Below are 17,214 nucleotides of genomic sequence, written 5' to 3' on the forward strand. Positions count from 1 at the left end.
ACTTTTTCACATGATTATTTAGTCTGCGCTCAGCGCGATCTAATTTTCCGCATTACAGTGCAAGTATTTTCATCCGTTTGTCTCCGGATACTTTTCGTCACGTTCCGTTGCAGTGGCGATATATTATGATCTTCGTGCACAAGTATAATAAGCGTGTCTTGTCAAATTTTGAATAAATTAACGGAATAGTAGAAATTCCGCTTTGTCTGCACAGCCAAGATTGATAGCCATTGTGTTTGATACGTTTGTTCGTTTACACGTAAGTATGTGTTTATAATAAAATGGGCCGATGCAGGCTGTTGGATGCCGTTGGATGCTCCAACGGTTTTTGACGTACGTGTACACGGTTGTATCCACGCTAAGTTGGAATGCGGTTATGCATCTCGCGAGAGACAAGAACCACGAAACTAGAGTCCCCTCTTGAAAGAGGCGACGGACACGGAATTAATTACGAAGCTCGTACGTCAACTCTTGCATAGAGGAAAGCTCCTGTCAACCGTAAAGACCCGCCGAGTTTATTCGAAATTCCTGCAACACGAACTGCCAGCAGCCCGCGAATCTATGCTACACTTATTATTATTGTTTTTTTATATTTGAAAAAAAAATAAAAAAAATTTTTTTTTCCTCACATCTACATAATATCTACGCGCACGTCGCTGTTCCTGCCTACCAATCCAAATTTCTCGGCACGGATACATCTTTTTTTTTTTTTTTATCGAAAATTGAAAACTGATTTTAATTCAGCAAAACCGTTTTATTTTGAAGTGCTCAGCTCGAGAGCTACTCGACAATCGGTTAGGTTTCACCACCGAAAACATTGTCGACGATGCGATACTACAAGTAAGGTGAATCCACGGTGAATCGTCCAGACCCGAAGACTTTATCAATCTTGTCGCTTGTTAGATTCTCTCGTCTTGTTCTCCGACAAACAAGCGCAAGTAGTTTTGCCCGTCCGTATAATCGCGTGACATGGCGGGACAGCCAGCCTGACTACAGCGTTACACCCTGACACCCATACCCGTAAACCACCGTAGAGTTATAAGATGCACAGGGAAAGGGCTGGGCGTTAATCACTTTTGACGAACGTTTCATCAACGTCGGCAACGGTCCTCCGGCGTCTGTATTCCAACAAAGCTGAACGTTGCGCGTAACAAACATTGTCGAAAATTTATCGCAATTTTGCGACAGCTTGGTATTTTCCATGGAGTATCCGCAAGGAAAAAGTAAATATATCGTACAGGCACAGTATGTACATTGTGGGGAGGAGAGCCGAGGAGAGTTTAACACGAAACGTTTAACGTTTTGCCCAAAGGGAAAAAGGAAAAGGGATTACCCTTCGGTGAATATATCCATCCTTCTTTCCCTCCGTAAGTAGGCAGAGTGTTTTCATTACTCGAAATTTGTAATTTAAATTCTAACTCGTCATTGTCCCGTGATGCTCGGATGATCCTTTCCAATTTATTCTCTGACTTTTGCCGGAGTCTTTGTTTCGAGACTCTTTCCCGATCGATGTTTCTACAGCTCCATCCAATTGCCGGAAGGTTAATCACTCTCGAAGCAAGGCACTGGGTTTTTCTTGTTTATATATACGAATTGGACAAAGCGTCGCGTAATTACTTGTAATCGTTAGCCAATTCGTGCAGAAAACGAGAACGAGAAACTTGATACAGCCTGGGAAACAACGTTCTACCCAGGCTTGTTCGTATCTCTACACTGCGTACTTTATCGACTGGCATAAAATCGCGCGTCTTCCCAGAAAACCATTGAATACAAACCCCTGGTAATTAGGCGTTCTCTCTACCCCGAATCACACCTAGCACGAATTACTTACCCGCGCTTCTACTTCTCCTGCTTTAACTAGAGGAGAAGAGGAATCGTCCAATTACCAAAGAGACTTGGTAAATTACTTTGTCCGATCAGCTGGCGATCATTTTTCTTTTATCGCTATTGTTTTACAGCAATATCAGCGAAGGACGAATTTTGACAGGTTTTGTTATTACTCTAAATGCACAATAGATGATTTTTTTCAGGCTCTTTCTCTTTTGAGACAAAAATGTCGAAAGTGTCGAAGCGAATGACGAGTCTATTTTTGATCGAGGTTGCCGTTCCGTCTACTAGAGGTATTCGGAACCTCGTGTCAGTATTTCTTTTTTTTCATCGTTTCTTTTTCTTTCATCTCGGAGAAAAATGAACTCCGAGAAGAGACGCGCAGCGTCGAGAAAGCTGTCGCGTTTTTTGAACCAACGAAATTCCTCGCGAGTCTTAAAAATAACTCGTATGCAGTCCCGGTGTGATTCTTATTCGACGTGTCGTTTTAAGAATATTGACAAAAATTCCACAAGCCACACGCCGCATCCCGACAGACTCGTTTTTTAACCATTTTATTTTATCTACCCCGTACAAAGAACGTCGGCCGGCAGTAAATTGGCCCTTTCGACGGGCGCCGAGACGACGTATCTCTTAACTTGACGGTACCGCGTATCTTTGCCTTTTCGGGGGGTTGAATTCAACGATACATTTATGGCAGCACGGTATGGTGAAAAGAGTCTTCAGTTCCACAGGTTGTTCTTCTCCCTATTTCGCGCGGTATCATCCGCGTTATATACAACGCTAATCTTTGTTACCCGAGGCTTTTTAGCCACCGTGAAAGCCCCGGGTCATGAGGGATTACGCGCAGAGCTGGAATAGAGGGAAGATCTGTGTCCTGTGTCGCGGAATATATGACTCGCAGATAGCGCGGTTGCTGCTCTATTCTGTTGAGTTCGGTGAAAAGAAGAGGAGGCGGCGAGAAGAGTAAGCGTGGAGAGGAGAGGAGAGGAGGAGAGGAGAGGAGAGGAGAGGAGAGGAGGAGAGGAGGAGATATACACACCCAGGGCCTTCGGACCCTCGTATTTCAAATTCGGGAGCCAATAAAACACTCGAGCAACTATCATTATTCTCGATTTCCAGCTTTCCAGCTTTCCAGCTTTCCCCGATCTCGTGGCGACCCCAGACACCCGGTAACGCCGATATCTTCCGTGCCCCCTGTGGCCCCGACGTCCACGTCTCGCCGACCTCTGGGAAACGCGAAACGCGGAACATATTTATCAATAATTGAGTAGACAATACAGACCGCGTATATCTCGGCATCACCTTCCTATCGGCCCCATCGACTTCGGATGCCCACCGGAAGTCCGATACTCGCCGCCGTTCGTCGACCGGCGCGCCGGCTCATGAGAATCTATAGTCCGTGTGAAAATCTACCCTGAAATCTCTCGGCGAGCTTGGGGTTGAGGTAGGTTCACCTACAACCTTTCGAGCCAGCCCTTCTTCATGCCGCTGTCTCAACCTTACGACCCAATATCGTACGGTTTGAAGCACCCTGAGAAAAATGATAGCGTTCCAAGTACCTTTCTTATGCGGAATCGGTGGATACATAGATATTTTATAACGATGTGTACAGTACGTCAAGCATATTTGAGCAACTCGTGATGCAGACCAGAAAAAGGTGAAACACTGTGTTCTGTTTCGGATTGAACATTCCGTTTGAGTTCGTTGTATAGTATTGATTTTGGCTTTTCGGAGCAGTTATTATTCAGTTACGTGTTGGGCGTAAAAGCGGTTACGCATATCGTTCAATTAGCTGCAAAGCTTTTTATACGGCTGTTAATGGTTTCCCGTAACTACTTTACGATTTATAGTTTGTTTGAATAATTGGCTAATTAATTATTGTATACGTGTGGTATAGCTTTAAGGTTAAATTTGTTTTTTCTTTCATTCTTCAAACAATTTCCGAAATCTACATAATCTTTTTCTGAATCTTTTCGTAAAAACTAATATCGCATACGGATGCCTTTGGGCGTCGTGAAAAAGTTTGACTCGAGATTTTACATTTATATTATTTTGAACCGTCGTATGCGTGACAAATTGCTTCTTCAGCAGGTACCTGTATAACTATACAAGGAAAACCTCTGAGAGATAACAAGATATGAAATAAAAAAGAGACGAATTGTTTCGGTCTAAACTCGTGTTCGAAAAAAAGGTTCGAAACATCGTTTTGAGGGAAAGAGAAACTTTGTTTTTTTCGGGGATTTTCTTTTGATATGTGTGTGTGTGTGCGTGCGTGTGTCTATATATATATTCATTACATCCGCGAATAAATAAATATATATATATATATATTTACACCTTGTTAGGTACATTTTGTTTCGCGCGAACCTCGAACGAGTTTCGGTATTTTGTTGTCCCATGCCTGAAGAGAATTTTACATCCTACGACATTCGCGCGATCGAGAAGCGTTCGCTGATATGATCAAAAGAATGTTAAACTTTTTCACCCTTATTTAACTTTTCTAACAAAATTTCACTGCTCGAAATTTGATGACTTCGCCGAAATTCTTCGGTTACAGCCTCGCTGAAATTGCGAATTGGCTCGTTTCCTTTCTTTTCTTGCTGCTCCTTCTTTTTCTCTGCAAAACGAGACAATTATAAGTTGACGACGTGCTGGCCGCTCGAATGATTTAATTAAACGGTATAATTCGTGATATTGTAACTGAAAAAAGCGATAACGTGAAAGCCTGTCGAATCACGTACGTGAAGCATTCTACTTTTATACTTAACGTCAGAATTTATATCATCGAGAAAAAATAAAGGAGAAGAACATCAGCTGCTGATAAGATTTATTTCATAAGCCTGACATTTTTCGGTAAGTCGATCAGACGTTTAGAAGTCGGGGCGTTTTTTCTTTCTTCTTCTTCTTCTTATTCCGATCGGGTTATCTCGTTACCCGTAATGATCCCCCGATTTCTGATCGGTTAACAGTATGGCGAGCGGTAAGTCGATTAATCAGAATTCTGGAGTCTTTTCACCCATGATGATATAAGTATAATACAAAATAATCGACGCCACGTACGCTCCGTCATGTTCGACGTTGCGTCGTTGAAGGGTCACATCAACGCCGAGTTCGGAAGAAATAGTTGAATCAAAACGTGACGAGGAAAAACTATAAATCGATGTATCGGAGGACGGTGAAAAAGTTTTTCTTCCACAATTTCGTGCAGCGAATTACATGCGATCTTATATTACAATGCGATCTCGACATTTTCCAACTTTCGATCATGCCGTAAGCTACCTGGCCCTTCTATTTATTTCGAACCGTTTGCCTTGGCCAGCCAAAGTCGAGGATGAGAAGGCGGCGGCGAACGAAACGACGGGATGCGAAGCGGGTGGCGTCGGATGCTTGATAATACGGCAAAGATATATCAGGAACACAATGCAATACCAAGGTGTGGCGGGGGAGGAAAGAAGGGGGAAGAGAAGCGAGTCGAATCTTGGCTCGGCCTCACGTTCGCTGCAAAACATGAGCCTTTCACAAAGTTTTATCGAGGATGCTACCAACGGGAGCGAACCACCACCACCATCACCATCACCTAGATATCCTGACGTACGTCTGCAGGGGTATCCTCTTCGCTAAAGCGAACCTTTTGTGCCTGATCAACCATTGTCGTGTTGCATGGATAGTATTCGAGGCTGTTGGTTGGTCACTTTTTAGCCTTCCATCCCTGATCCCCCGGCGGAATGTGCCGTGCAGTATCACCGAATACACTCCATACCGATGCCCACTATCCGCCGGTGGGTAAGAATCTCGCGATTCGATTTTTATACTGTGAAACGATCCAGGGAAACCTCCTCGCTTCGTACGTAACTTGGTTTTGAATTCCATACTTCTATATTTTCGGTCACGTGAACGTCGTGAGGATTTTTCAATCTCCAAGTCAGTTTCAAAAACGTTACTCAGGCCTCGGCGGGAGTTTATCCTGATCGTATTACGACCGCGCATGATTTTCTTTCTGATCTTCGTGATTTGGATTGAATTTATCGCAGAGATTATAGAAAACCACGCTGCAGGTAATCTCGTTTTCCGGATCACCATTGCCGTCCATGGATTGAAATTACATTCGTGGTGCAACAATTCGATTCGACAATATTTTTCCGGTTGCCGGTGATGGTATATGTCACGCATGAAAAGTTGTATTCAGAGTTCGATTACGTGCCTCATACTGCGCGTTTTCATGCAGCTAAAGCTAAAAGTCGTGAGAAATCTTTTTAATTGCTATTACGGAGGAATTCTGGTGCGAAATGTAGAAAATTAATTAAATTATATATACACTCGGTTTCTCGGCACACTGTACGGCCGAGAAAAAGCGAGAAAAGAGAGCGAGAGAGAAGGAGATATTCGGTGTCGTCCGGTTACCCGACTATAAATCTACCTCGAAGGAAACAAACGACCAGCCAAGGTAACAAACTCGAAAGATAAACAGGTAAACCGCACGAACGGGACGCGGGAAAATTGTCGACATTTTATATCTACTAGAGCTGCCTGTAAGGTATTCGTATGGTACACACGTAAGGTAAACCGGATTCGCGCCGAGAAAGGTAGCGAACCGTGTAAGAGAATCGCGTATCGATAGCCGGGCACGGATCTCTTGGGAATAAATAATATTTGTTTGCCCTTTTTTTGTTCCAGAAATTCAAAAGACACAAGCTATTGGGAAACCGTTGAGAGACCCGAAGTACGTTGACATTTATCGAGAAAAACCGATAAGGGTAGCGGTCAAGGTCCTGGTGCCTGTTCGTGAGCATCCAAAGGTAAGAATATTCTATTAATCCTCTATCGCAATCAGCTCGAATCCCTCATCGCTTTTCCAGCTTTCATTATGTTCCGTGTGCATAGGTATAATGGTGATAAGGTACCTTTAATCGTCCGTTTTACGAGGTATGCGCGAATTGACGATTTATAATACCCGAGCCCGAATAATCCTGTACTTGAACTTTGTCTGTAGGCATGTGTAATTTGTACAATGTTGATGAAAATCGCAGTCTTCGGAAACAGCGACTAAATTGTCACTGAAGACTCGCGCTAGCGCCATCAGAATATTTTTCTTTCTTTTTCTTTTTTTTTTTTTCTTTTTTTTTCCCTTGTCTTCTCATCTTCATCTCTGCAGGATTTTTGCCAACTCGGTGACATTCGTCCGCGTTGAAATTAAGGATTAACTCGTCTCGAAGAGTTCGTTAAACGTCTCGTCGGTAACGAGGTTGGGCTGAGAAGGAAATATTACCCGGGGATTTTTGTATGCTCGTAAGAAAATTGCTACTTTATGCACAGGCAGTAACAAGGTACGCTGAAAAAGTCTTGAATATCACAGTATCCTTTTATTATTTCACATTATTATTATTGTTATTATCGTAACGTCGTTTCGCGTCGTCGAATGGAATGAAAAAATGTTTGTCGAATTGAAGGTGAAATTTTTTATTTTTTTTTCTTTCAATTTTAGTGTCCGTTCCGAATGGTTTCAAATCATTGAGCGACGATGGAACTGCGTTAAAAATATTATATCATTCCGTGAACGGGTTTGAATCGAAATAAAAAAAAAAAAAAAAAAATACCCTTCCAACCATAAAGGTGGAATGATTACAATTCATCGATCGATCGATCGATCTTTTCACATGAATTATTCCTATTCGCACGTAAATTATTGTATTGATCGAATTCTATCCACCTCTGGATTCTCTGCTGTTATTTTCTTCTTTTCTTCTTCTGCCTTCGATCGCTCCAAGCCGTTACTGTACCTCTCGCATGACTGATTCGCTTCGCCCTTGCCGAGCTTTTAGACGTTAATAATATCTTACGGTATACAATATATCTGATTTGACCGATCGACACACGTGTGAAATTGTTGTCTGCTGTTGCCGGGCAACTTTCTGGATACGTGCTCAAAAATTCTTCGCAAAGTTTTACCCCTTTTCATACATGAGAGTTTACCGCTCTTTTTTCCTGCTATAGAGATTACGAGCTTCTTTGTGTATGGAGAAGTTATCAAATTTTTGAGAGATCGTTTTACTTTGTGAAGATATCGAATTGTCGACGATGAATAGACTTTTGTAAAACTACGTCATCGTAATGTTACGATCGAAACACTCGTCATGATTTATTATCTTTGCTACGTTTGATATAATTTTTTTTTAAAGTATATAATCTATATCTAATGGCTACCCGAAAGTTTTCATTCGCTATTCTGCTCGTTAGCTGCGATGCAGAGTTGGTTCATTTATTTTTGTCTCTTTTGTGCATGAAAGTTGATTCGTCGTTTGGTTTCAATATCTCGTGCAACCATTATAGTCAAGAATTATTATTAAGTAAATTTCTACACGCAGACGTGGATCGAGACGAGCGGATATTCCCATCCAATTATATTTTTCGTTACGATAATACCTGATACTACAATGGAATGAAAGCTGCAGGAGCTTACAAGTTATATATCGTAAAAATTTCTTGCACCTACGTTTTGAGCAATCGATTTGTTTCAAGCTTGTATTAATATTACGTTATTGAATGTAGTATGTTACTTATAGCGATGTCTTTGTCATTGTGAAAAATCTCTCCCGCTGATACCTATTTTTCTCTCGAGCATAGGTATATATGCACTACTCCGTGTCTAACAAGAGATAAAATTAATTGAGAGAGGGAGAGATAGAAAGTGGGAAGAGAACGAGAACGAACGCAAAAAAAGACGTATTTCACGATTTGCTCAAGTCTGAAATTTATGATATATATATATATATATATATATATATATCTAACTACTTCGAAACTCGAACGAATTTCCCTCGACATTCTTATTTCTACAGGGATCTCATTGTTTGTCTTCTTTTTATTATCTTTTCATATTTCTTCTTTACCTGCATACAAACCTGATAAATAGAAAATGCAGACGCTAGATTTGCAAATACTTCATTTTATTCGGCGAATGAGAATATGTATGTAAACGGAACGTCTATTCCCTAGGGATACCTGAAAAACACCTGGAGTAGATACTCTGATAAATAAGGTTAGTAAACGCGTTTTCAACTTGCCAACTAATCGCTTCCGGTCTAATTGAAGGCAACCGAAGCTCTTTAATTTAACTGTAACTTTGGCAATATTGCACATCCCGTTTCCAGAATTCTGCACTCTGCAGGTCTCCGTAGACTCGACGGTGGTAATTAGTCGCACGTTATCGTTGTCTGGTGTTAGCTGCACACCGTTTGCAGTAGTGCAGAAGGGATATCATATGTAGCAAGAGAATTGCGCGTTTCGATTCACCCTAATTGGTGACACCTCAATAGAATCGCATAACTCACACCGGGTGAAATTCACTCTAGCTCCAAAAAAATTATATCTTGCTTCAACAATGAATTCTAAAATTATAAAAAAAAATATCTACGTATCGTTTAAAAACGCATGAAAAAGCTCTCTCAGTTTTCCTAGCCAAAATTGATTGTTTAAATATTTTAAAACATCGGCAAAGTTGAGGCAAAACGGAAAAAAAATGTCGCGGAATTTTTTTTTTTCTACAAAATTGATTTTGAGCGAAAAAAAAAACACGTGAAACTCTATTCCTGAACTCTACGAAGAGTTTGAATGAAAAATCTTTGGGATTAAATTCACCCAGAAGGACTACACTGAAAAGAATTTCGTTATAGTACCTAGAAAAATTGAGCAAAACAGGTATCGTTGAAAAAACTGTTTGAATATTGTTGGAATTACGAAATACGAGGTACGCGTAATCATTTTGCGCTATGATCGATCCTCTTTTGGTAATTGCAACGCAAAATCAGTTTGTTCGGTTTACTATACTTTTTTAGTTAAACAAGGCTTTAACGTCAATTTATCGTTGCACGAGCGTTAAATTTTCGCAACAGTTGCAAGAAAATATAGCAACAGTGATCGTAATGAGAAAGAATAGTAACGGATACCAGACTTTCCGGTAACAGCTAGAAAATTAATGTTCATTTTGTACCACGAACTATATTGTTCGATTGTGGTAAAAAATGAAAATAGTTAGAAACTGAGCGGTAACCGGAACTAAAAATTTCTCAGTGCAATTAGGGTTAATCGCTGTGAACTGCGCTTCAAATTTTACACTCAATGCTTATTTTTTGTATTGACATTTCACTCGTAGATATGATTAAAAACAGACCATATAAAAAGTACGGTATTTTTATATACATCAATATCGTTATACATACAAACTTATAACGTTTAAATTATACTCAAGCAACGACGAGGAGCAACTGTTCTGATTTTTCATAATATAATACAAAGTTAATTTTCTTGTCAATCCGATCTTTTATATTATTTCATTCATACGTACACAGAGATAGATAGAAATAGAGAAAGGGAAGGAGAAAACGTGTTTTATTCCGCGCCTTCGGATGCATCAGATTCGATCACACGCTTCGCTTCGTCCACTCGTTCGCAATTCACATTATATTATTCCGTTCGTAAATTGAAAATCTCTCCTCTCATATGCATAAATCTACATCGCATTTCACCGCGGAGACAGACTTCTATGTACCTGCATAACTACCTATATAAATTGTGCTCCGGTGTACGTCGAAATTTTAATTATACCGTCCACCGCGCGTATGACGTTCAAGGTGCTTGTATCGTGCGGGTACAGGGGTCAGTTTAACAAGTATAAAGTACGAAGGTTAAAACGGGAATTCCTTAATCTCCTGGATCCCGCTCAACTGTCTTCAATTTGGATATCCACACATAGAGAAATTTTTAGTTCCTGTTACCGCTCAGTCCTTAACTATTTTCATTGTTTACCACAAACGAAAAATATAGTTCGAGGTAGAAAATTAAAATTACTTTTCTAGCTGTTACCGGAAAGTCTGGTATCCGTTACTGTTCATTCTCATTACGATCACTGTTGCTATATTTTCTTGCAACTGTTGCGAAAATTTAATGCTTGTGCAACAATAAATTGATGTTAAAGCCTTGTTTAAGTAAAAAAGCAGAGTAAGCCTCAGAAACTGACTTTGCGCTGCGGTTACCAAAAAAGGATCGACAATAATGCAAAATGGTTACGCGTACCTCGTTTTTCGTAATTCCAACAATATTCAAACACCTTTTTCAAGGATATCTGTTTTACTGAATTTTTCTAGTTACTGTAAACAAATGAAATATTTCTAAGTGCATTCATTTTTGAATTTAATATGCTGTTTGGGAGACACTTTGCACACTTTTCTCTCTTCGATGGATTCTATCGGTGATAAACTTCAGATCTAACGGAACGACGAATACCCTTGATTGATCTCTGAAACGTGAATTTTATTCCCGATCTTATCTTTTCGCGCCACCGAATCCAGAGACGGAGAAGAGTTGATACGTAAGCTTGTATTCCGATCACGTGATCAATCCAATAATTATTTCTACGTGACTCTCTTGCCTCTCTTACTACTCGGCTTATTGTTAGATTGGTTGGTTTGGTGATGATAGTACGGTGTGTGTGTGTGTGTGTATTTTTATCTATATCTATATATATCTATATATATTTTATCTATATATATATATATATTTATACTCGTACATTGTCTGTCGGTTCGCGTAGCGTTTAGGTAGTAATATACCGGTTTTCTCCCTGATCCCAGACAATCAGTGGGTGCCTATCGATGCTGCTATACTAGACTTTCCACGTATTTGCTCGTGGGAAATGAATCTTTGGTAAATAAAACTAGAGGGAATATAAATAGCAAATAATATGGTTATGATTGTCCCGATAATAACGGAGATATTTCTAACAGTTTTCATCGCCAGTGACCAGTAAAAATGACGTGCATCTTCACTCGTGGATCTGATCAGTGCAGCGAACCATCGCGAACGAAATTTTAGGTAACGTGAAATTGGTTCACCGGGAACTTATTCGCGGAATCTAAAAACAACACAGTTAGTCTTCATCCGAGGTTGTTGCTCTCACTAATTGCAAGTTACGCCCGAATCGTGAAAGATGTTGGCGTCCGATCTCGAGAAGAAAAAACTTGTTGTACTAGAAATGAAATCGAAAGATGCCAAGCTTTCGTCTCAATCATACTTTGTAGCAGTAGCAGCAGCAGCAGCAGCGGCGGCGAATTGCTCGAGGAAAGATTTTGATCCGGTATTATAGTGTCGAATGTTCTCTCGAACAGAGAGCTGTATAAGCGATGATGGATAGCTGGTCAGAAAGCAGCGTATATAGTATACGGTAACAGGTATACATGTGTATAGCAATATGAGAATAAACGAACGAAAGCTTTTCCTAAATTCCTTCAAATACCGCAATCAGCAATAAATCAAGAACGTTTTTGCCGAAGTGGCAAGGGTCTTTATATGTCCGCAGGTATCTGTCTATCTATTTATCCACGTGTGTAGGTATGTCTGTATAAAGATGTGTCGGGTAACAACGCGGAGATAGAACCCTGCAAGCCTTGCGCGATGTAATCTGCCCGATACAGCCGGATATAGCTGGGCGAACGCGGCGAAGGCAACCCTCTATCTTCTCCTCGAAAATTTATGATTAACGCTATTCTTATCGTTCTCGTCATACTGCGGCGAGTCTACCGTAAGATACAAATTTCATTCCACGTAGCACAACTTGCTGTAATATTGAAAGTCTCCCGTGTTTCAGATTTTATTATACTTACACGCACTTTGACTAATTTAGCACTGTTTCTATGACATTTTATCGCAACTCGAGTCGTGAATAACGAATGATTCGTCGAATCAAGCTCTATGTTATCAAGCTTCTGAATATTTTTATCAGTATTCTAGGCGCTATTTCCTTGATTTTTATTTATTTTTTTGTTAATCATCACTTCCGTGCTTGTGAATAATAAAAGATCCTGTTTTTTAATAACGTAATATTTTTATTACTGCACAATTAGATTTTATTCTTCGTTAGGTATGTGTTACAGTCACACACTGGCTGAGTATGATAAAAAATTCTGAAACACCTTTTCATTTCACTCTCGTACTCATTTTGTAACCTCGAGAAGGGGAGAAATAATTAAAGATATAAAGTATTTATAAAATTTGATTTTACAATCTGCAAGGTACACAAGGTACACGCGTTTGTTAAATTTAACCTGGGCGCGAGGATTGGGAATAATATGTGCGAAGGAATACCGCACTCTTCGGCGTGTATCAAATTCTCTTTTGGAACGGAGGATTCCATTCGAATCGTCGTTGTCTTCGCTCGTCGTACGAGGATGCATGTACACCTGTACGGCTCGGGCATATGTGTATATTTTATACGTTTGTACAGATGGGGAAGTAAGTAAATATTTCAACGGAGCACTCTGCGAAGAGTCGTCGTCGTCGTCTTCTCTTCGCGGTTTCTTAGAGCGTCAACTTCTATTTTCACACGGTTTTGCGTAATGGATGCAGGCTGCCTGCCTGCGAATATATACCTATGCATGTACGCTGGTGAGATTTCCTTTCCCCTTTCTTCACATAGAGATATACCTAAGGAATAACGCTGCGCGGTAATTTAATACACCCATGGTGAAATAAATCCACCTTTGCGAGTTACGCGAAACCGTCGTTTCACTCGAGTCAATTTATTTTCAACCCCCGACGCGTCTCTAGACCTCGATGTAACAATATCGTTATAATAAAGGCCGACTATTTCATCCGCCCCGGGTAATGCTCGAAAGTGGTTTCTCGATGCTCTTCGCGCGTAGCATAAGTCAGGGGGAAGGAAATATTATGGCATCGTCTCGACGGTGCCGAGGAGGTGATGCCGATATCATGGATGTGATATAGAAGCTTCACTCTTGTGGAGAAGTATGTAAAAACGCTTTGGAGACCGTCAAACCTTGCTAATAGCAGATGTGAAAAATTTGTTTACAATTAGCTGAATGGCTATTAAATACTAATTTATTAGAGTTCTGGACAGACTTTGTACCGAACTTTACGTAGAATAAAAAAATCACTCGTATTTAAATGATGGAATTTCCCAAATTCGTATAACAGCATATTTGAAAGAATTCGTACGTTACTGTAAATTTTTCAGTATTGAATTTTAAACGCAGTTTTACAACCAGTGATTTACCAAAAATAACATTGTGACTTTTAAAAAATAATAATAATAATTATTATTATTATTATATCCCGTTATATATATCAAATTTACACCTTGAGACAAATGATTGATACGCAGTCAATTGAACCGTAAAGGTGATGATAAATATATACTGTAGGGTAAATTAATATTAATGATGCCATAGTCTCGGAAACATCGTTTTCTGGTATTTCCTCCTGAAAATTTTCATTTTCCCAGCTCATTATCGTAACAATAATTCCATCTGTAGGTATCGAAACTTAACGCAGAATTACTCAATTGTACGTCGATTATATGCGTAACCATGCAGTTATTTAAGGTGTTATACGTACCCAAAAATCTGTTGTGAAATAATGGAATACTATGTATAAAATTAAAAGCACTCGTTCGCTAAAGCTCGCTCGGGGTCGGATACCTAGTGTAGCTGGTTTTTGTGCTCGTGCGCTCGCTTACTCGTTATCAATGTTTTACCAAATGACACAGCTGTAGGGGAGACTGGGGCACGATGGACTCCCCAAAACATTCTGGCATTTGCTTTGCATTTGTGCATGTGACGCAAACCGAAACTGCCCGTAAGATTGTTTCCATATAACGCTACAAATCACGTTTACACACGCACGTAAGTATAACGTATTGTGATTTTATGACAATAAATTTCGTCAAAAAATACCACAGAACAATCGGCTAAGTGCTGACAGATTTGAAACACTACGCACAGCAAATTTAGCTGTAATTGAACGATGTATGATATTTATCGAAGAAACACCGTGTCCGTATATTATAAGCATCAGCATAAAAGTTATGACCGTTATTATAGACGTGTAAACAGATTTGCAGTTGATGTTCTCTTTCCCAAGTGGAAGAAGGGTAAGGATATCATTAAAGCGAATACGTATTAAGACCGTGGTGTAAGTATAATATACATTATATGTATATGCCTATAAACGTGAGGCACGGGCTATAAAGAAAATAAACCACACTGTAATTAAACTCGTTGGAAAGTTGATCGGAACCGCGAAAAGTACCCAAATGCTAAAGAAGAAGAAGAAGAAGAAGAAGGAACGGAAGAAACATGACGTGAGCTGTGAATGGTACAGGATGATATATACTCGAACGTTCATTTAGTTTAAAGTGAAAATTTAATAACAGAAACGGAGGAATTCATTTTCGCGTCATTATTCGACTTATGTATAAATTGTTGGATAATAAAAGACTACACGAATTCCTGCGAAGTATTTAGGTTTACGAATTTAATTGTAAGCTTTATAGATAAATTTCTTGAATATATATATACCTGATCCGCGTACTCGTCGCAGAACTGAATACGAACAATGAAACAAGACGCGCCTAATAAGATTTCAAAGACGTTTTATTAAAACGAAGTAATTATAGGTAGAAGGAAAACGGGAAAGGCGAAATAATTGAAACAACTAATGGCGTATTTTACTTCGAGCGGTTTCCTCCGCGTTGGATGGACGAACGAGGGTGAAATCACAGCCCGAGTCGGGTAGTAGTCGTGAATTTACGCCTTTAAATAATCGTGTATATATACGAATATTGTACATATCTACAATGCAGGCTCCGACAGAGAGCCGGTTTTCTTGACAAAAGATCTTGATTACCGCGAAAGATAATTCCGTATCGCTGTCGAGCTGACGGCATTAATTAGCAGGCGAGATGAATTCAATCTTCCTCGAAAATCTTGATTAATTATAACTTTTACTCCGACGACTGTGAGAATCGCCGCTGTATGTATGCGTGTGCATTCTAAAGCGGGCACTGCAGGATTCTGCAAACCGTTTCATATCATTTTAATTATTATACCACGAAATATATGTACGTTGTATAACGTTATAAAATACGTAAGCGTTGTAATCTTGTATCAAAAAGCAGCCATGCCGGTTACCCTCAACCAACCCTCTGTAATATGAATATTTTAATACTAATTCGACTGGATGAAGAATCATTTCACGTCTTTGAAGAAGACGCCGCTGCTTTTACAGCTCTGTCTTAAACTTTGAAGCGCCACAACTTTTCCTTGTCTTCCTTTATAATTAATCATTGTTATACACGTATACGTAGTAGCTTTCTTTCGCGCGAAAATCTCTGATACATATATATATATTACATATACCCGATCTCCACGTGATCGAGAACATAAGTCGTACAATTTCAGTGAACCAAGCACCGAATAATTTTACATCGTTATTCTTGACGATCAAAATAGAATTTTATCAGAGAAATTACAGAGGAAATTATTGTTAAACTTGTGGTAGAATTTATACAGGTATTATTATGTTAACTCGAATAACGCAGAGACTGCACTCGATTCGTTCTTTTTTTTTTTTATCACGTTAGCGATGATTATTTCGGATAAATCAATAACCAATTTTTTATATCGCGACTGTGGTAGTTTTTGTGCTTCCGGCTTTTTGAAAAAAAAAAAAAGAGTGAAAAAAGATACTATCCAATTTAACCAGATCACGAGAATTTACGAGCGTTTGTTCAAAATTCCTCCACTCTAGACTTTTTAACCTATAAATCAACTCTAGTGTACTAGATCGTATTTCAAATAAAAGAGTTCGCGTTTTCGAATTACGTTTGAAACTGTGAAAAAAATTTCGTATTATTCCTATGCTAAATGGAATTTTGGAATGCCGTTTTATCGATTTTTCTGATTTTTAAATAGTTATTATTAAATTTTAATATCATGTAGCTAGCCCATCGTCATTACCCTTACAATTTCTGCACTACGTGCTTATCAACGATGAATATCAACGCAAATCAAATATGTTATCACAAAATTATTGCAAATAACTTACAGTACAGGAGCTCGTTTCAGAGGTCATTGTGAGTGAGTTAACCTCTTTTATGGAAACTTTTACGGATGATCGTGACTTTTTGAAATCGCATACATTTAACAATAATGGCCGAAATAAAACCAGTCTTTTAATATATCGTTTATAATATAAATATTAGTTAATTGATTTGACGAGAAAGCGTAATAATAGATTACCTTTGCATCTGCAGTAATAATTGAAATAACAAGAACTAAAAATTATTCCCAAAATCTAATTCGTGTCTTGTGAACAGAATTAGAACTGCGGTGATCAATTGCTGTCCCGAAAGAACACAGACAATTCTTTGTTTCATCGCCAAAGTGCGGAGCAACGATGAATCACATGTCAAAGATCATTTGTTCGGGAAACATTTTTCCAATAAACGTATATCGCAACCCCGTTTACGTCCTGACAGGAAAACTGAAGGCGAAAAATACGTCAGCCTCCAACTCGCCCGGTCAGCTAAGTGAA

General features: G+C 39.3%; 1 protein-coding gene across 7 annotated transcripts in view; it reads left to right on the forward strand.

Annotated features, from left to right (window-relative positions):
- Window positions 1-17,214, forward strand: part of LOC124301226 (KH domain-containing, RNA-binding, signal transduction-associated protein 2-like) — a 69,147-nt gene that overhangs the window by 31,323 nt on the left and 20,610 nt on the right. For all 7 annotated transcript variants that reach the window (XR_006907426.1, XR_006907427.1, XM_046756025.1 and 4 more), the window contains exon 2: window positions 6,505-6,626. Coding sequence is in view for 5 of the 7 variants with exons in the window: in XM_046756025.1 (XP_046611981.1) it covers window positions 6,505-6,626 (122 nt within the window). In the remaining 2 variants the exon portion in view is untranslated. The remainder of the gene's footprint in view (window positions 1-6,504; window positions 6,627-17,214) is intronic.

Source organism: Neodiprion virginianus, chromosome 3, assembly GCF_021901495.1.
Source record: "Neodiprion virginianus isolate iyNeoVirg1 chromosome 3, iyNeoVirg1.1, whole genome shotgun sequence".
Lineage (NCBI taxonomy): Eukaryota > Metazoa > Arthropoda > Insecta > Hymenoptera > Diprionidae > Neodiprion > Neodiprion virginianus.